Source organism: Benincasa hispida, chromosome 12 (genome assembly GCF_027475165.1).
Source record: "Benincasa hispida cultivar pf3 chromosome 12, pf3_genome.v1.1, whole genome shotgun sequence".
In the NCBI taxonomy this organism is placed as follows: domain Eukaryota; kingdom Viridiplantae; phylum Streptophyta; class Magnoliopsida; order Cucurbitales; family Cucurbitaceae; genus Benincasa; species Benincasa hispida.
Genome location: NC_143489.1, coordinates 49940443 through 49962688, shown reverse-complemented (window position 1 = coordinate 49962688; position 22246 = coordinate 49940443). Strand labels below are relative to the sequence as shown.

Sequence of the window (22246 nt, the reverse complement as noted above, 5' to 3'; positions counted from 1 at the left end):
GTTGAGTAGTTAATCAGATCTATCTAATTAAAAGAAAAATAATATTTAATTTGAATTACTAGATAAAAAATGGGAACTTAAAAAGAATAAAAAAACCAATATAAACTATGATATTTATCATCAATTACTCTATAATTAATACAAAATTTTAAATAAGCTCTGCTTCAGCTTCAGCCACTCGAATTTTCGATATTCCTTTTTATTCACAAAAACAAATAGTCTTTTATCTAATTTCTCTTCATTCTCACTGAATTTCGGTCTTAGATCTTGTAATTCACTTGCTCATACTTTATCTTCAAATGCTCTTTCTGTAAATGCCTCTGTAATTTGGCATAACCCTTTTCCACTTTGGTTATTTTTGGTCGCCAAAATCGTTGATCCTCCTCTAACACTACAAGAATTATAGACCTTAATGTCGATTTTAAACCGACATTAAAGATAATGTTATTAAACCCCTTTAATGTCGGTTGTCTTTAATGTCGGTTTTAAATCGACATTGAAGAGAAAATTGACATTAAAGGGCTTTAATAACACTGTGTTTAATGTCGGTTGGGCTTTAATGTCATTTGCAACCGATGTTAAAGTTCTTTAATGTTGTTTGTCAATTGACATTAAAGCCCTTTAATGTCGATATTAAACTAACATTGAAGTCCGGAATCCATGTCCGTTTTTTCAATTATTGTCCGTTTTCTTTAAACTCCATTGTCGAATCAATTTTTAATATCGGTCAAAAAATTAAAAACGATATTATATGTCTCGTGTTGGGTTAGGAAATATCCGTCATCGTTTTTTTATTAAAGAATATAAAAAAATTGTTCATTGTAATACATGCATATTATATTTTGCATGGCAAGCCAATAATATTTGTCTTTCACCTATGAATTCACTAAACTCAAACCTGAAATATAACAATAGACAGAACAATACACTCTACCACAAAATTAAATACAAAGTTACCTACAATGAAACACACTTCTATAATAATTTATCCGCAAACAAGAATTAATATTTCCAATCCATTCTATAAGTACTCGTCAAATATGAAATAAACACACTAACCAACATTTGTATATCGATAACACACTTTCATAGAACAATAATTATAATTATCAACCACCTTTATAATATTAATAATCATCTCTCATTCACAAATATCAATTAATACTTCCTTGAATACTTACACCAAATATCCCATAAACAAAAAAATTATACATAAATCTTCCAATAAATAGATCATGGTTAGATAACAAATTGTCTATCCACAAACTAACGATTAGTACTTCAGATTCATTCTAAACTTGCATATTTTACTCAAAACTCGTCAAGATTTATTCTAAGCTAGCATTTACATTCTATTGAGACAAAAAACAAGAAGTACATCCCTACTCAAATTGGCCAACACCCGGAGAACACCCACATGTCGGCGAAGAACACCCCGAGAACACCCACGGCCGACAAAAACCAACCGAAAAACAACTGGAGAATACCCACGACAATGACCCACCACCGGAAGAAGCCCACGACGATGGAGATCCAAGCAATACCGATGACGACGACGATCGGAAGTGATGTGCACGACCAAGCTAAGGAGAGAAGAGATGGTTTGGTAAGAGAGAAGTGAAAAAAGAGAGAAGATTTGATATGAAATGGAGAAGATATTTTTTTTAATAAAGTTTAAAAAAATGAGAGGTCTTTAATGTCAGTTTTAAACCGACATTGTAGCCCATCTTCAATGTCGGTTTTAAACCGACATTAAAGATCCGTTTTTTTAAACTAACATTATACATTCGATTTCACTTTTTTCAACCGCCATTAAATCCCAAAATTCTTGTAGTGACTAGTCAATCTTTGAATTTTTTTTTTTTTTTAATTTCTAAGTTCGCCCACCTTTGTCTTGTCTTGTTGCACACTTTTTTTTTTAGTTTTTTATTTTCTTTCTTTTCTTTGGTTTTTACTTTTTCCCTCTCTTTTTTCATTTTTTTCATTTTCTTTTCTTTTTCCAGTTTTTTCTTCATTTTTTTTTAAATTTTATTCTTTTCTTTATCCGATTTGTGCTTCTTTTTTTATTTTTTATTTTTTTTATTTTCTTTCATTTCCTTCTTTTTCCTTTTCTTTTTGTTTCCTTTATTTTTTATTTTCTTTCATTTTCTTTCTCTTTTCTTTCCTTTTTTTTATTTTTCTTTTCTTTCTTCGGTTTTTGCTTATTCATTTTTTTAATTTTTTGTTTTCTTTCCTTTCTCCGATTCTTGCTTCTTCCATTTTCTTTTTTTACTATTTTATTTTATTTTCTTTATCGATTTTCTGCTTCTTCCTTTTTTTTAATTTTTTTTTTCATTTCTGCTATTTTTGCTTCCTTTTTTTTCTATTTAATTTTCTTTTCTTTCTTCAGTTTTTGTTACTTCTCTTTCTCTCATTTTTAAATTTTTTCTTTCTTTTTTTGAATTATTTTTTCTTTTCTTTTTTTCACAAGAATTATGAGGTTGATTTTCGTGCCCAAAACTTGAAAGTACTCCATTAAAATCTTTCTTGAATCATTAAATTGTAACGTTGATCGCCACCTACCGTCAGTTATTGGTGATGGGTTTTTGTTTAAAATAGGAATAATTTGAATCAGAGTTTTGTGTTGGAGAAAGAGAGCGGCAATAAATGTTATATGATAGGAGAAAGGGATCTACACATTATTTGGGGGAATTCACCTAAATATTGGACTTGGAAGATAGACAAAGATGATAGGTTGTCTAATAGCTATTCATTTATTCAGTCTAAAACATTAGCCATTCATTTATTCAAGGCATAAAATCTAGAATTGCAATTAATTAAGTTTTACTATTTTTATCACTTTTAAAATTAAGTTTTAAATTTTACTTCTAATTATATTTAATTAATTAATAGAAATTGACGTCAATGATTGAAAGTAAGTATTTAATGAAAAATTAAGATTAAAAATGTAAAATCTTGAAATCCGTAGACCAAATTGAAACAAAATTCAAATCTCAAGAATAAAGTTGCAACATTTTAAAACGTAGAAACTAAAATGAAACAAAACTCAAAAGTTAAGAAATAAATGTATAACATTTTAAAACCTAAGAACTAATTAAATACATAAATATTATTCCTTCGAGATTAATAATTTTCTTAAAAGAAAAGAAGGACACGTGTGAGGTAATTCTCCATGGCTTGCCGTATGGACACGAATACGGTATCATATAACAAAAACCAATCATCAATAGTTCAATGGTTCAAGGAAGATATATTTGTTGAGTTAGCATTTCATACTGACATGGTTGTTTGATATGAAAGACCTCTCCTATGAACCCACAAGACTTTGACAACAGAATTTTTGCTTCTTTCATTTATTTTTTATTTTATTTTATTTTCTTCTTTTTTCCTTTCTTTTTATTTCTGTTTTATTTCCTTTCTCTGATTAGCTGTTTCTTCCATTTCTTTTTCTTTCTTGAATTTTTCTTTCATTTCTCCAGTTTTTGTTTCATTTTTTCCTTTTAGTTTTCTTGCCTTTTTGCTTCTTCTCGTTTTCTTATTTTTAAAATTTTTCTTTCTTTTATTTGAGTTTTTTCTTCTTCCTCTTTTTTTCACAAGAATTATGAGGTTGAGTTTCGTACCCAAGGCTTAAAAATACTCAATTCATAAGTGACTTAACACCAACAAGCCAATCATCAAGTTTGATTATTATACAAATAATAAATATAAATAACAAATGAAAGTCTATCAATGATAGTCACTAATATTTTCTATCATTGATAACTTAATCTTTGATTATATTTTCATAGTTAATAACCACTTATAGAAATCTATCATTGATATCCAACTTAGTGAATTTAATTAATAAAGTTTAATCTCGAACTAAAATGTAAGTGAAATGCCTAGAAGTTATCATTAATAACATGTTTATCACTAATAGAAGCTATTATCAAAAAGAAAATAGACTTATAAATGTTTGGGAAGGACAAGAAAGGGGCAAAAAAGTGTTTAGTGGCTATGATTGATAGAAGCTACTACTGATAGCATGTTACCAGTGATAGAAGCTAATACTAATAGCATGTTATCGATGATAAAAGCAACCCGATATCATGTTATCAGCGATAAAAGTTATCCAATAGCACGTCATCGGTGATAGAAGCTACCATTGATAGCACGTTATCGGTGATAGAGAACTATCACTAATAGCATGATATCAATGAGATCATTGATAGCATCTTATCAATGATGTTATCAGTGAAAGAAACTATCACTGATAATCACAATATGAGTGATGTTAGTGATATCGGTGATAGAACTTAGGTGATATCTATATATCGAGTTTCTTTCAAAGATGATAACCAGATATAGAAGTCTATCATTGAAAGCCTTAAGTGTTAATATTTCAAGGTTGATTCTAATTGATGAAAGTCTATCAGTGATAATGACTAATAGCTGCTACCAGTGATAGCCATGATAAAAGATTATTAGTGATAGCTATTGTGGTAATCGAAGTTGTTGGTCTTCTTTCAAAGTTGATCACTATTTATAAATCTATAATTGATAGCCACTGATAGCCTTAAGTATTGATATTTCAAGGTTGATTCCAATTTATGAAAGTGAATCAATGATAGCTACAGATAATTGATAGAAAATTTAAAGCTAATATTTCAAGATTGTATTAATTTTCTCAAATTGAAAGCTATCGTTGATAGCAACTATCATCCATAACAATTGATAAAAGCTATTAATGGTAGCAGCTGATAGTAGCTATCAGTAGCTATTACTGATAGCTGCTATAAGTGATAACTTTTAATTTGAGAAAACTAGGAGGAAGCAAGCAAAATGGTGGCTAGGCATGGGTGTTTTAGTCTTTTACCATTTTTGATCTATATATGCAATTATTTTATCTTTGTACTACACATTCTATTATTTTGGGCTTGAATTCTATTTATGCAACTAGCCATATTTTAAGACTTCGATAATTTTTCTAATATATATATATACACACACACATATTGTTAAAATATCATTTCAGTCTTCACATTCTAAAGTTTGTTTAATTTTAGTACTTGAACTTTCAATTGTTCCCCATACTTTCAATAAATTTTAAATTTAATCCCTCAAAGAAAATTTACCGTAATTGATTAAATAATAATAATAATTTTCATGTAAGAAAATATTATAAATGAATATATTTTCAAAATTTATGGTAAAATATATTTTCAAAATTTATGGTAAAAATGCTAATAGATAATAAAAAAATTTCCAAAAAATCAACAATAAACTAGTAATAGAGACTAAATTCAAGATATGTTAAAGGTAAATGAACTAAAATTAGACACTTGAAATACAATAACTAAAATTAAACATACTTCAAAGTAAAGTGTAAAGCCCCAAGCCCAGGATTCGAACAAGGATTGGAATCTAGATACGACAACTAGTGACCCCAGCATTTTCATGTCATCTAGTTAGGTCATTCTTACTTGTCTTGAATACTTCTAGAAGTGAAAGTTGTCCCCACTAACTAACACAAATACTTTCAACATGTTTTGTCTTCAATCACATACATCCTAGGAAAATTTTCAAGAGGTCACTCAACATAGGATTGTTCCAAATTAAGCACATTTTACTTTGGAGTTCCTATAATTGAGCCAATAAAAGTGAAAAATCACATTCTTGGTATACGTAGTGACTTTAAGTTCTTTAAGTCTTTCTTAACCATTCTTTTATGTCCATAGGATCCCTCTCATTCAGATATGACTCGATTCATTCATGTCCCCCTCCTAAACTTGATTCGTTACATATAGAGACCAAAATGGTATTTTAACCTATATATATATATATATATACATAGCAAAACTTCCATACATCCATTTTCTTATGACATATCAAATTAGAAAACTATTTTATATAATTAGTAAAACCAATACAATTATTGTGATTATAAATACAATTAGGCATTACCCAACTTGGTATATCCTCAACTCTTTCAAGATCATGATAATACTTCAAATCACTGAAAAGTTACACTAAAATATAAGAACCTCAAGCAATATTATGCTCAAAACAGACCAATCAAAGGCGAGAAAGAGGCTTATTTTCACCACTTGATCTGTTAAGAAATGGATAATCTGTATAGCCAACAACAGGATCTTGTGTATAGAAAGTCTTCCTAACATACTTGTTCAATGGTGCATTGAGCTTAAATCTCAAAGCCAAGTCAGGGTTGGCAATGAAAAGCCTACCATACGACACCAAGTCGGCGTCTCCGTTCTCGATCGCTTCCATTCCTAATTTCCGAGTGAACCCACCGCTGCAAATGAATGTTCCTTGATAAGCTCTCCTCAAACTCCTCATAAACTCAGCTTCCTCGTCTTCGCTTCCCGGCCTGCCCGACTCTGTCTGGCCATAGGCTGTGTACCGTGGCTGAGTTACATGGAGATAACTTAGCTTTCCACCAACTTCTTGTTGGAGTTTGTTGAGTTGATCGACGACGTGTAGTCCGAGCTTGAGAGGATTGGAATCCATTGCGTCGAGGTGGTCGATGGCAGGAGAAATTCTAACACCAACTCGATACGATCCAATGGCGGAAACTACCGCTTGAACTACCTTCAATAAGAACCGAGACCGGTTTGTGAGAGATCCACCGTATGCGTCGGTTCTATCATTTATACCATCTTTTAAGAATTGGTCAAGGAGGTAGCCATGGGCTGAATGGATCTCAATCCCATCAAAGCCTGTTCGTCATAACACAAACATCAAATTAATCATCGAAATTTATTTCAAGATTGTTAATTGCATTATTTTTTTTTTCATATTGGTAATTAGCAGATTTCCAACTTGCAAATCTTTTTTCTTCCCATAAAAAACAAATGTATTGACAATAAATTTATTCAAGATTCAATTACTTACTATTAGTTTTTTTTTTTTTTCTCTCTTTTTTGAAAGTTATATCTGTTTTCTTTTATGATTTCCTTACCATGGTTGTTATCGTTCTTGAGAAAACATTTGAATTCATAGCCAAATTCTAAAAAAATAAAAACAAACTTAGAAATCATTTGGTAATCATTCGGTTTTGTGTGTTTAATTTTTTAAAATTAAACCTATAAACACCAATTCGTTTTCTGGATTTTAGTTTTTCAAAATTAAGCATATATTCTCTCAATTTCTTACAATTATTTGCATATTTAAGTACAATGGTTAAATTTTTAGCCAAATTCCAAAAACAAAAACAAGTTTTTAAAAGCTACTTTTTTAGTTTTTAAAATTTGGCTCGATTTTTTAAACCATTGGTAAAAAGTAGATAATAAAGAAAGAAATTTGAAAGTGGAAGTAGTGTCTATAGATTTAATTTTCAAAAACCAAAAACCAATAACAAAATAGTTAAGGCACTACGGTAACAATTTGATGTTTTATAGTTAGTTTTTGAAAATTAAACATACAAACATCTTTTTACCTCTAAATTTCTTGCTTTGTCATCTACTCTTTATCATTATTTTAAAAAACAAAGCCAAGTTAAAAAAAAAGTTTTTAAAAACTTATTTTTGTTTTTTAGATTTTGACTAAGAACCCAACTCTTTTATTTAAGAAAAATGTAATCCATTATGAGAAATTGAGAGGAAATAGACTCAATTTTCAATGAACCAAAAATAAAAAACAAAAAGGTTATCAAACAAAACCTTAAGAACTTGTTTTTAGTTTCCAAAACTTGACTTGGATTCTGAAAACATCCAGATAACCAATGAAGAAACTCTTAACTAGAAGTAGTGTTTAGAAACTTAATTTTTAAAAAAATAAAAAACAAAAAACCAAATGATTATCACACAGCGACTTCTTAATTTTTGAATAACATACATTTTCCAAAACACTACTATTTTCTAACATGAGATTTAGGAAAGAATGTTGAAAGAATGTTGTTGAATGTGAAATCAATATTTGTCTGAATGAGCAGAAAATTACAAGTGAAAATAGTGTTGATAAGCAAAGTACCTGCTCGAATGGCATTCAAGGCAGCGTGTCGATACTGCTCGACCACGGCCTCAATCTCGTAAGTACCAAGTGCTCGTGGGCTTGGATATGTGCCATAGGAGCCATCTGGAAGCAGGATTCTCCACCTCTTCGATATGGGTTTGCTTGTGGATGAAATTGGTGGCATCCCACCAGGTTGATAAACTGTAAGTTTATTCAGAATCATCAGAATTAGAGAAGATCAGGAAGGAGATAAGAAACTGATGGCTAAGAACGACACTTTTGATATGTGCTCATGGAGTTGGGGTCTATTTGGATTTACTAAAGAAAAGTGTTTTTTGAAAAATTCATTTTTATTTAATTTTTTTTTGATAAAAACTATTTAACATACACATTCAATGTGTTTTAAAAACTATTATGAATGTTGCCAAACACTATAATTTTTCCAAAATGATTTATTTTCAAATTAAACATTAGAACAGTTAAACTATACACACTCTAGTTTAGTTAGTGCGTTAGTCTCCAATATAAGTTATATAAATAAATTTTGAAAGCTAAATGCGTCAAACTCGTTGTTTAAGCATATAAATACAAGAACTTATTGACTTTAAAATATGGTTAAATTATCAAATTGATCCCTATACTTTGGAATTTTTTCAATTTTAGTTCCTGTGTTTTCAAGAAATCTTAAATTTAATCTTTACTACTAGTTTATTGTGAATTTTTTATTACTTTTTATTTGTTATTAGCATTTTCACTATATATTTTGAAAACATTTCGTATATTGTATTTTTTTTAATAAAAATTATTATTCTTATTTAATCAATTTAGAAAAAGAACAACATTGAAGAACTAAATTTAAGATTTACTAGAAGTACAATGACAAAAATTAGACATTTGAAAGTATAAAAACTAAAATTGAAGAAATTCTAAACTACAAGGACTAAAATAGTATTTAACCTTAAAATTTCGAACACGTACAAAAATGATATATAATATAATTTGATAAACGTATCCCTGCCGAATCATAGTTCGTACCTTGGTGTGAAGCTCGACCGACATGCCAGAGTTGACAGAAAATAATGCTGCCTTTGGCATGAACAGCATCTACCACTGGTTTCCATGCTTGCACCTGTTCTTCAGTGTAAATTCCAGGAACATGGGGAAATCTGCCAAGTTCAGTTTATCAGAGACATGAGATTTTAACAAGTAAATCAAATTATAAGTAATTTTGTAGAAATTGTCTAGACCGACTCAGGTACATCTCAACTAATTTCACTGAATAACTCACCATATATTGAGATTTTGGTTAGTCATAAGCGAGTTTCATGTCATTAATATTTGATTAAAAAAGTGATTTTTAGAATCATCAGATCACCAAAAATTTACCACCTTAAAACTAAAATTGAAGAATGAAATCTAACTTAAATAAATTTTCTCAGCAAAATTAAAGAGTGAAAAGTATTATTCTAAGTATAGATTGTTTTGTATTTCAAATGAAAACTTCATGATATTTATATCATATTAGAATGTAGAAATTGGTAATATAGAAAAAAAAAATCCTCATGTAATGATCCATTAAAAACAACAAAAACAATACTAGTGTGATGTAGATTTTAAAATTCATGCGATTAATACTATTTTAATAAAACTCTCTCGCTTTTATTTTCTCCATGTGTCAATTATAATATTTTATTTTAGGATAAAATTTCTTATAACGAAGAACAACACATTATCTTTAATATCAATATTTATATATTTTAAAAAAGAATTTTAATAAGTAAACACACAAAATTTTAAAAATATATATTCATTTCCAAAATTCACAATATTGAATTATTAAAAATAAATGGTATTATTTTGAACATATTATAATACAAATAATAATATTTAATCCAAAATTCAAGTAAATATAATATTCAAATTAGTTCCATAGAAGAAAAAAAAAGTATGAATATTTGTTCAATTTTAGTATATGATTTAGTACATAACACATCAATTACTATCTTAAAGATTAATTTCTCAATTTTATAATTATTAAATTTTGTTTCCTTTTTAAAATATGATATTCGATCATTCACCCTAACCCAAGTTACAAAACTCTCCAAAATCAACGAAAAAAATTTAGTACTACAAAAATATTAAACAAATTTCATATTGTCTTCATTATGTACTTGAGAAAAATAATATATTAGAGATGTTAAATGCTAAATGGAAGTAGTATGTACATATAGTTTTTTTTCCAAGTTGACCCACCTATGCTGCTTTACGCTCCCTTATATCAAATGAGATGATTAAATTACCAAAATAACCCACTCCCCAATTATTAGTGACCACTATCCACGTCAGCAGCAAAGCTGTGGGACCCAAAGATCACTAACTCAACCAATCAACCCCACCACTTTGCTATACTAGTTACTTCCATACTTAATTTACCAGAATGCCCCTAAGAGGAATAAAAAATTTCGAAAGTTACCCAGCGGCGGTAGCGGAGATGGAAGTCCCTTCGCTGATCAGAAATCCACCGTCGGTAGACCTCTGAGAGTAATATTCGGCCAGGGCCGGCCCCGGAATTCCATCTAAAGCTCTACATCTCGTCATCGGAGCCAGAACCACCCTGCAAATCGGTCACCATATCAACAATCATTCAAATTAACCATAACAAACAATCAAACTCTCTCTCCGAGATTGTTAGACCAAAATTAGGGCTAAAATTGAAGAAACCTGTGAGAGAGATCGAATTTCCCCATCCTGAACGGAGAGAAAAGAGTGGCGCTTCCATTTCCATCCGGAGTTTCAGCCATCTGCGATGAGTTCCGATCAGATTTCGCCGACGGTAACGAGATTCAGGAGGTTAATTCGAGATCCCTTTTTTATAGAAGGCGTTTTGAGTGAGTGGAAAGGGGAAATTTTGATGAAGGAATTGTAATTGAATTGAAATGCTTGCGACTGGTCGGCGAAGGAGATACCGATCCGGTGCATCCGCATTTAGAGTAAGGAGCTGTGTGAGTGATTACTCGCCGTTGGATGGATCTTGATTGTGTAGGCTGGTGGGTCCCAGTCAAAGTTAGGGTTTGAAAACTATGTTAATTATGAATATGGTCACGTGTTTATTGCATTGTTAAATGGACGGCTTGGTGGCTTTGGTTTCCCACGCGTATTTTAATTCCACGTGTATTTCATTCTTTTTTCTTTTCTCCAAAATAATTTACCAATATATATATATTTTTTTTTTTCATTTTGCAAATCTATGAAATTCATACTTATAAAGGAAGGCAGGTAGGGAGTGAGTTTATTTCAATAATAATTGATATGGTCTTCTAATCTAGAGATTAGAGGTTGGATTCCTCATCCTTATAATTGATGTAATAAAAAAAATTGAGGTTGATAGTATATATAAGTTTTATGTCAGTTGAGTTATATTCATTTAGATATTTTTTGAACGACACAATTATTATTATTGGTCATAAATTTAAATGATATAATTTGAGTATAATTTGATGTATATTTTTCAAAAGAAAAATTCAGTAAATATATATTAAAAATATTATAATTTTTTTTTTCTTTTATCGTATTAAGAAAATGTAATTAGTTTTAGTAAAAAAAAAATTATTTCAAATGGTAAAACTGTTGAAAATATTTACAAAATATAGCAAATTTTTCGAATTACCAATGATCGACACAGGTAAACTTCTATCACTGCTAGATACTTATAGAAGCTATCAGCGTCTATCATTGATAGTTCTAAAATTTTGTCATGTTTTGTAAATATTTTGATTTATTATTTTATATTTAAAAACAACCCTTTAGTAAACCATCCATTTTACTACAAACTTGGTGAAGTGTATTAATGTTTAGTTAATAGCATTAGATAGCACTTTTAGAGTTAGCAATATTTTAAAAAAATTGTAAATATAGCAAAGTCTATCTGTGATAAAATCTATCGTTGATAGACTCTGACTAGCAATATGGTCTATTATTGATAGACTACGAAAGTTAAATCTAAATTTTTTTATATATGTAAACTCTTTTACATCGTGCTATATCTACTTACACTTCAGGCTTTATTGATATATTTGCAACTGTCCCTTAATTCTTATTTTGAACGCTTATAAATATTGTATTCTTTACTTTAAACTTTTATTCATGAACACCGAACAGAGTTTCGTATACAAAATCAATTTAAAAAGTTTCTCGTGTGTATTTAATAAATATGAAACATATACCTTAATATGAAGCTAAGAAAAAATGATAGTTAAAGAGTAAGAAAGTTAATATTAATGAGTGTGAAATTTCCATGTGCATTTTGATGTAAAAGTCAACGAAATGAGTAAGAAATTTTTAAAAGTTAAAAGGGATTTTTGCCTCAAATTAAATTGTACTACTGAAAAATAAGTCTATCTTTAAGACATGTGTGTGCTGTCCATGCTATAAGTTTGCTCATATAGAGCCTAAAATTCATTTACATTTTTACTTTAATAATTTTAAAAGCTTAGAAAATGAAGATTTCAATTGAAACATTTTGGAAACACGAGACAATATTTTGAGTTTATAGATGACTCTTTTGTTGGGAATGACTAATATAGTAAACGAAGAAAATGAAAAAAAGATTTTATTATCATTTAAAATTAATTCAAAGAATTAATTGTTTGTGATTAATTTCAAGAATTAATCTCAAATAAGTCAAAAACAGTTTTGAAATTAATTTTGAAATGACTTTTTTTTTATTATTTTAAAAACAAATCTTATCTTTTCTTTAAAAGACTCTAAGTTATTGGGAAAACGATATGAGAAAATTGATCCTCTCTCTTCTTTACTCCTTTATGTGGTCTGAGCATAATTTCCAACGATTCCATTCTTTTTCCCAGCGAGTATACACTTGAGCTTGGAAGTTGTGTTAACCTTGGGAACAACCGGCATATGTGATTTAGCATTGAGGTAGTGTTGAATTTTATTTTCAAGACAGTAGATCTTCCACAACACGAACATGATTGAGATCTGAAATTAACGGTGAACAACAATTTGAAAGCAATATTTTTTCTCAATGTTGATCAAATTTGGAAAGATTCTTCCAGATTTATCTACATTGAAACCATTCAACAAAACATGTTGTGAGAATTTGGGAGTGCAAAGAAGAGAGAGCAAATTTCAGCAAACGTGAGGCGAAGGATTCGTTTGTCCCTCTTGTTAGAGTTAGGAACATGCAAGTGGAAGCAATTAGAATCTTAAGTACTTTAATTACATTAATTTTAAAGATTAAACATGCTAGTTCAAAACTGGAAAAACAGAGTTTTAAGAGAAAAACTTGATGTAGTTCAAAATTGAAACGATCCATTGATTTTTTTTTTTACCACGACCACTTCGTGGATCACTGTTAGAGTCTTTTCCGCTATTATCCGACCTTTGAACAGATTGTGGGATCCAAATTTGTGATGAATTTAAAGGAAAAATAAAATTTTGAAAGAGTTGGAGTTATAAACTTTGAGAAAAAGTTTCAGCTTCACCCTGTAATTATATATTATTCCTTAAGTCCACTAATCCTTTAATGTGTTGGGGATGATGCCCTAAACTCTCGTGTCCTATAGTTTGTAAACACAATTTTGAACAAACGCCTGTGATGTATAATATATGATATTTTCTTCACTTATTGTCTTTGTACATTGGATGTTTTATTTGCTTTAGCACAAACTAATAAACTAAAATCCCTGGTTGTCATTATGTAACTTAAACATGTATATGGAGACATACAAGTGGATCATGTCTTAAGTGATAACCAAAATGGTCTGTAGTATATGGATATAAGAGGGAAACCTTATCCTGGTAATGCTACGGATGCGGCTTGATTTGTAGAATAGTTACAAGTGTTGTGACTTGCTACAGATGGTTTGATCCTGATCATTCATGTGAGGACATGCGAGCGGGGACGTCCTATACAAAGAGTTTGTATAAGACTTGACCACAAAGTATTAGCATCTCGTTATATAACGCCGCTCATGACAGAGACTTCACTTCACTAGGATGACCATAGGTAACATGACCATAATTCTAAGTGAGTTGGGAACTCCTGCCTTTGAGGACGATCATTTAATTTGCATGGGTGTGAGTGGCCTGATCGCCGACTCAAACCTACCACTTTGAGGATTTGTTTGATTTAGGAGCTGGGATCTCAGCTACATAAGATGGAATTCACTCCTCTGAAGCAGGGGTAAGTAGATAGATTGCTCCCTTAAAGGGATGATCCCAGGGCTTGAACGATGTGGCGCCACACACCTTCTCATGGCCCGAGAGGGGTCCACACATAATAGGACTATGTTGTATTATTCATTAGAGGGATCAGTGGTACTTAAGAAGTTAGATGTAACTACAGGGGAAAAACGGTAAATTGGCCAAACTGTACTTACGAGCATCTGTGAAGGGTTCAGCTGTCGGTCTTTAGTGGAATGCCTGGTAGTTAACGGATTGGATCTCGTGGCTAAAGAGTTTAGTCAGCTATTCACGTACCGTTGAAGCTTCAAGTCATAGGTTCATAAGGTCTCCTTGGTAGCTCAATGGATTCAAGTTGAGAATCAATTTTTGGGTCAGTTTGAAATGTTCAAATTGACAAGAGGGAGTTCGGTTATATATGATATGATTGAACTGGTTATATATTTGATATGATTGATTTTATGTATGAGATATATTAATTTGGAGGAAAATGGATATAAATATGATTTATATCTTCTGGAGGAGAAAACACTATGATTTATATGTGATATTAAATTATAGGTTAATAAATATAATATGATTATATTTGTTATTTTTAATTGGACAATTATGGGATAATTGTGCCCGCCATTTTCTCCGTAACCATGTGATAGTGTGAAGTTTTATTCAGTTTTCGTAACTGAAGAATAAAATGAAAATTGTTTTCATTTTTCAAGAGATTGCGTAATTCGCTTAAGTAAAGTGTATCCAGTTTATCACTTTGCAAATCAGAGACTACACAATAGCTCATCGTTGCTACATGATCGTATACACGCGCGACTCTTTCTAAATGATCGCCTAAGTTTTTTCTAAATGATCGTTTATATGATCGCAGCCTATTTACTACATGATTGTGTACTTCTTTTAAACGATCAAGCATTGTCTATACGAGAGACCCTACCCTTCTCCCACTTGCTTGGTCGTTATATACGATCTTCATATCATCCCGCCCTCTACCAAATTCTTACAGAGCTCACTCTTTGGATTCTCACACTGAGAATACCGAGGATTCTAAGTGGTGGTGTCATCCCCATTTTTCTTCTGTTCGTGTGGAGGCCGTTCATGAGTAGACGACTAGAGTTTTTGTGAAGGATTGCTTGGATGTTCCAGAAAGAGCGAGAGCAATAGTTCGTTTCGAGAGAACGAGTTTTCGGTGAAGAAAGGTTCTTCAACTAGTACGTCTTTCTTGCTCTCTTGTTCTAGTTTGAAAGCATGTCGGTAATTTGTAGTATAATGCATATCTATTTTATTTGAATGTATATGCAGTAATTCTGTCACAGTGTTTTGGAACGATTCGATTCCGCTTAGAGGTACTCTTGTATAAGAATTCCTTCATAATGAACAATTGGTTTGTGGTCTAACAACGAAACCGAGTCCCTCTCGGGCCAATGAGAGGGTGGGGCCCCTTTTTCGAGACCCAAAGTCAACACTTAAGAGAACAACCTATCTATTATCCTTAGAATCTACCCAATCTTGTAGGACTATGTCTCCAGCTATCTACCCGATCTTATCCTTAAAATAGGAGGCTTATTGAGTGGACGAACTCGGATCACTTTTACCTATGTAGATTAAAGGATAATCCCGATTAAACATGAGTTCATAGTTAACTCAAGATTAAGATCGAGTTACGTAGGTCATCGTATTAATATAGTCAGTCTTAACAGTAAACGATGTTATAAGTTAAAAATGACTATTTCACGGTCCGGTCTTATGCAAACTCATTGCATAAGACACCTCCATTCGCATGTCTTCATATGAATGATTTACGATGACATCGTTTGTATTAAATACAAAGTGAACGTCATCTATAGTGTCCCCAAGATAAGGTACCCAACCTTATCCTTATACTATAGACCGTTTTGGCTATTACTCGAACTTGATCCACTTTTATGTCTCCACATCTAGTTTAAGAAAGCTAAGTGATCATTTAGGGAAATGGGAATGATTGTTTAGATGCCGGTGTGCGATTGTTTAGAAGATGAGACGCTATCGTATAGGCTCTCAAGCTAGACGATCGTTTACGTTTCCACACCGATTGGGAATTTTCGAACTTTTTGTAAAATGAAACAAATTTTCATTTTATTCTTCAGTTACCATAACCGAACACGAATGCTCCCACTAACACACGATTGAGGAGAATATGTCGGCCAATTATCTCATAACTAACCAAATTAATAATAAATGAATATGTAATTTCTCATCCACTTGATATAAATCATATTTATATCTAATTTCCTTCAAAATAATGTATCTCATACATTTAGCAAATTATATCATATATAATTAACCAATTCAATTATATCATATATAATCGAACTCACTCTTATTAATTTGAACATTTCAAACTGGCCCAAACATTGATTCTCGACTTTATCCAAGCTATCTAGGGGACCTAATGGACCTATGGCTCGAAGCTCCAAGGGTACGTGAATAGCTGACTAAACTCTTTATCCACGAGATCCACCATCCGTTAACTGCTAGGCATTCCACTAAAGACCAACAGCTGAACTTTTCTTACCACAGATATATTTCTGTGTTCATCGGATATAACCAATCATGAGTATGAAGATCCTTCACAAATGCTTGTAAGTACAGCTGAGCCAATTAACCGTTATGCCCCTGTAGTTACATCTCACTCCTTAAGTACCACTGATTCCTCTAATGAACAATACAACATAGTCCAACTATGTGTGAACACCTCTCAGGCCAAGAGAAGGTGTGTGGCGCCACATCATTCAAGCCTTGGAATCAGCCCTTAAGGGAGCTATCTATCTACTTGCCCATGCTTCGAGGAAGGAGTGAATTCCATCTTGTGTAGCTGAGTTCCCAACTCCCAAATAAGACGAATCCCTAAAATGGTAGGTTTGAATCGGCAACTTGGCCACTCACACGCATACAAATCAAAGGACTGCCCTCAATGGCAGGAGTTCCCAACTCACTCAAGATTGAGGTCATGTTACCTATGGTCATCCTAGTGAAGTGAAGTCTCTGTCATGAACGGTGTTATATAACGAGACGTTAACACTTCGTGGTCAGGTCTTATACAAACTTTTTGTATAGGATGCCCCCGCTCGCATGTTCACTACACGAATGATCAGGATCAGACCATCTTTAACAAGTCACAACACTTGTGACCATTCCATAAAGGGGGCCGCATCCGTAGTGTTTCCAGGATAAGGTTTCCCTCCTATATCCATATACTACAGATCATTTTAGTTATCACTTAAGACATGATCCACTTGTATGTCACCACATATATGCTTAATTTACGTACAGATAAACAAGGATTTTATGTTTATTGGTTTGTGGTGAAGCAAATAAAACATACAACTGAGCAAAATCAAGATGTGAAGTAAATATCATATATAATACAACACAAGCATTCGTACAAACTATTTACAAACTACAGAACACGAGACTTTAGGGCATCAACCCCAACACTTAGTTTATTGGATTTAGGGTTTTTAAGTGTAATTCACATATTCAATAACATCTTTACTAAATAAACCTCAATACTAACTTTAATGTAAAATAATTTTTTTTATTATTTACAAACAACGAGTTTTAGGACATTAAACTCAACAAACTTCCACTTGGACCACAACTCTAGTGAGGTTATTTACATATCATGTTGAGCATGAGAGAAAAACATAAATATAATAAACTAGGATCATATACACATGACTTCCTCTGCTTGCCCTAGATTTACATAACTCGTAGTCTTAGACTCACTAGATGACCCTTAAAACACTTTAGCCGTGAGGGTCTTTGTAAACGAATCATCGATGTTTTGCTCCGAGGCTATCAGTTTCACGATTATGTCTCCTCGTTGCACAATCTCCCTGATGAGATGATATTTTCGTTCAATATACTTTCTACGATGACTTCTGGGTTCTTTAGAATCTGCAACTGCGCCACTTTTATCACAATATAGGGTGATAGGTAGATGCATATTTGGAATCACTTCCAAATTTGTTAAGAACTTTTTAAGCCATATAGCCTCCTTCACCGCTTCACATGCAACTATGTACTTAGCCTCCATGGTGGAGTCAGTAATACGACCTTGCTTTATACTCCTTCAAACAACTGCTCCTCCGTTTAAAGTGAACACTGATCCCGACGTAGATTTTCTTAAATCGGTTTGAAAATCAGAGTTAATGTATCTTGTAAGGATTAGATCCTTAGCACCATACACGAGCACATAGTCCCTCGTTCTCCTAAGATACTTGAGGATATTTTTAACGACAGTCCAATGATCATATCCTGGATGGGAATGATACATGCTGACTACTTCCACTGCATAGCATATATTAAGTCATGTACACAACATGGCATACATCAGACTACCAACTATTGATGCATAGGGAATACATCTTATATCCTCAACTTTTTGAGGTGTCTTAAGATAATGTTTCTTCAATAGATGAGTTTCATGACTGAAAGATAATAAAACCCTCTTGGAATTTTGAATCTTATATCTAAATAACATCTTGTCTATATAGAATGCTCGAGACAGGGCTAACGTTTTGTTCTTGCGATTCCAAATGATTTGGATTCCAAGAACATATTAAGCCTCTCCCCAATCTTTCATTTGGAATTGGGTTGGTAGCCATTGCTTACCGTCAGTTAGGAATTCTACATCATTCCCAATGAGTAGGATATCATCTACATATAGCACTAGGAAGGCTATAGTGGTTTTGACAATTTTTTTTGTAGACACAAGGTTTGTCAATATTCTATTCAAAGCCATAAGATTTTATTGCAATGTCAAATATTATATTACAGGATCTAGATGCTTGTTTTAACCCACACATGGGTTGTTTAAGATTGCAAACCTTTTACTTTTGATCCTATTCAATAAACCCTTCTGGTTGAGCCATATAAATATTCTCTTCAAGATTGTCATTTAGAAAGGTTGTCTTGACATCCATTTGCCAAATTTCATAATCATAAAATGTGGCAGTGGACAATAATATTCTACTCAACTTCACCATGGCAACAAGGGAGAATGTTTCTTCATAGTCCACCCTCCTTTTTAGGTATAACCCTTTATCACTTCTTTAAAGGTTTGTACCTTGCCGGCTCGGTCTCTTTTCCTTTTGTAGATCCATTTACAACTAATAGGTTTTACCTTATCTGGTTGATCTAAAAGTTTCCGGACCGAATTGAAATACATAGGTTATATTTCGAGGTTCATGGCTTTGATCCACTGGTCTCGGGCTACATCATTCATTTCCTGTCCATAGGTCAATGGATCCTCAATGCTGTTACCGGGTATGACGATTTGAGTTTCTGTTAAACTCATGTAATGTTGGGGCTAATGGACAACCCTCCCACTACATCGAGGCATTCTCAGCTCTTGAGAAGGATGTGATTGACCAGAATCACCAGTTTCATCAACAACTCTTGTCGAAGGACCAGCCTGATCAACAACTTTTGTTGGTTTATCTGTAGTTTCCTTGGAATTTTCATTCAATACTAGTTTAATGCAAGGTTGATGACCTCTCATGTGGTCTTCCTCTAAGAATGTAGCATTTGTCGACACAAATACTTTATTATCTTGAGAATCATAAAACAAACACCTTTCATCTCTTTGGGTATCCTACAAATAGACACAATTTTGAACGACGTTTCAACTTCTTTGGGTTTTTTACCAACACGTGTGCAGGACATCCTCAAATTCTAAAATGAGGTAAACTACCTTTATGCCCTCTCCACTAAAGAGATCGAATCCCAGCCGGAAGCATGTGATCACCTTACAATTTTGTTTTTGATCTTACATAAACAAAATACGGTATAAAAATAATAACATAATGGATAAACAATCAAGATTACCATGCATTTAAGACAAGAAAAGAGGGAAGAGCTAAACCTTACCTTTGTAGATTTCAAAATTCTTCACAATTCCCTCCACATCTTCTCTGAAACGTCTCTTTAATGATCAAGGGACACCACCATAAGTGAAATCTTGTTATTCTCTAGGATCCTAAGAATTGGGTGTATGGTCTTCAAGACTTGGAAAAGGAAGAATGAGTAGAGAAAAGAAGAGAGATTTTGAGAGAAGTAGTAGGAGACTAGGATTCAGAATTTCCAATTCAATTATGTCATAAACATGGGCCATGAAGACCTATTTATAGGGATGAGGGGTGACCCCCTTCTCCCAGTCTTTCATATTCCTACTTTAGTTCTAATTTAATTAAATAAATTTTATTTAATTAATTAGTCCAATAATTAAATAACCATATATATTAAATCCAATTTAATACAATTAATTAATTAATTAATTAATTAATAACACATGTTTATTTATCTATACTTCTCAAAAATTAATTAATTAATTAAGTAACCATTAATTAATCAATTAAACGACTATATTAAAACATATTTAATATAGAATTAACAACATATAACTATCACATATTTATATGTATACATCTCTTTAATACCTGAATCTTATTCAAATATTTTTCTCTCTTAATTATAGATCACATCTATAATAAACCATATTATATTTATCTCATTAATATGCAATTGATTTGAACAATTCAAACCATTCCCCTTATATATTTATCTCATTAATATGCAATGAACAACACACAACACATACACAAACACAACGTTCGTCTGAATGCTCCTCAAACCCAATCGAGTCTAACTCGATTCACGAACTGAGTAAAGACACTACCACAAGTGTTACCTTGGTATTCTCGGTGTGAGAATCTAGGAGTTGTGGGCTCTGTATGATCTTGGCTTAAGGAAGAGAGAAGGTATGCGATCGACTAGACGATTGAGTAAGTGGGAGATATGATACTGTCTATCGCATCGCATAGACGATGTACTCGATCGTTTAGTAAACACAAGCCTATAACATAGACTTTTCTACTCGATCATGTAGCAACGATTAGCTAAGTAACTATCGCATAGTTAACTCTACACGATTGTTTAGTCTCTCAACAGCTATCGCTTAGTGAAACAATTTTACTTGATAACCTTTTCCCGTGAGTATTTGCCGAATGAAGCAACTCTTAAATTTAGAAAAATATTTTCCTTTTATCTCATGGTTACCATAAAACTTCCAATAACCTCCCACTCAATCAGTTATTAGAGAAAAAAAATTAATTATCATATAATTAATATATTATAAATAAATATGATAACCAACTTATTATATTATATTTATAACCTATAGTTTTAATATTTCATCATATAAACCATAGTTCTTTTTCTATTTTATGGTACTTGATATAAATCATATTTATATCATATCCTCCAAATAATGTATCTCATACATCACACCAATTATATCACATATAATTGAATTTCCTCTTGTTAATTTAAACACTTCAAACTAACCCATAATCTGATTCTCAACTTGAACCCATTGAGCTACTAAGGGGACCTTATAGAGTTGTAGCTTAAAGCTCCAACAGTACGTGAATAACTGACTAAACTCTTTATTCACGAGATCCACCATCCGTTAACTATCGAGCACTCCACTAAAGACTGACAGTTGCACCCTTCTCACTATAGATATATTTCTATGTTCATATTAACTAATCAACAGTGCAATAACCCTTCACAAATCACTCGTAAGTACAATTGAGCCATTTTTCCGTTTTTCCCCTGTAGTTACATCTAACTCTTTAAGTACCACTGATTCCTCTAATGAACAATTAGTCATAGTTCTACTATGATTGAGTCTTCTCTTCCAAGGAGAGGATGTAGCCACTATGTTCAAGACCTGGAATTAGCCCTTAAGGGAGCAATTTATCTACTTACCCCTGCTTCGGGGAAGGAGTAAATTTCATCTTGTGTAACTAAGTTCCCAGCTCCCAAATCAGACAAATCCCCAAAAATGAAGGCTTGTTGAGTTGGCAATCTGGCCACTCTCACCCATGCTAATCAAAGAACCGCTCTCCTAGGCAGAAGTTCCAAAACACTCAAGATTAAGGTCATATCACCTATGGCCATTTTAGTGAAATATAAGTCTCAATTATCAATGACGTTATATAAAGAGACAAATCATCTCGTGGTTCGGTCTTATACAAACTCTTTG

General features: G+C 32.1%; 1 protein-coding gene across 1 annotated transcript; it reads right to left on the bottom strand.

Annotated features, from left to right (window-relative positions):
• Positions 1 to 5865: 5865 nt before the first annotated feature.
• Positions 5866 to 10954, bottom strand: LOC120068507 (12-oxophytodienoate reductase 3-like). The gene is made up of 5 exons (XM_039020299.2): positions 10672 to 10954; positions 10424 to 10564; positions 8986 to 9116; positions 7969 to 8151; positions 5866 to 6716 (listed from the first exon to the last, which is right to left on the bottom strand). The coding sequence occupies exons 1-5, from the start codon at positions 10749 to 10751 to the stop codon at positions 6055 to 6057; spliced, it is 1197 nt and encodes a 398-aa protein (XP_038876227.1). The 5' UTR covers positions 10752 to 10954; the 3' UTR covers positions 5866 to 6054.
• Positions 10955 to 22246: the final 11292 nt, after the last annotated feature.

Bases quoted from the DNA above. Each gene is read 5' to 3' on its own strand.
- LOC120068507 (XM_039020299.2), bottom strand. From the start codon at position 10,751: ATGGCTGAAACTCCGGATGGAAATGGAAGCGCCACTCTTTTCTCTCCG. The intron at 8,152-8,985 runs GTACGAACTATG...ATAAACTTACAG, and splicing joins CGGTCGAGCTTCACACCAAG to TTTATCAACCTGGTGGGATG. The intron at 6,717-7,968 runs GTACTTTGCTTA...TATGACGAACAG, and splicing joins CTTGAATGCCATTCGAGCAG to GCTTTGATGGGATTGAGATC.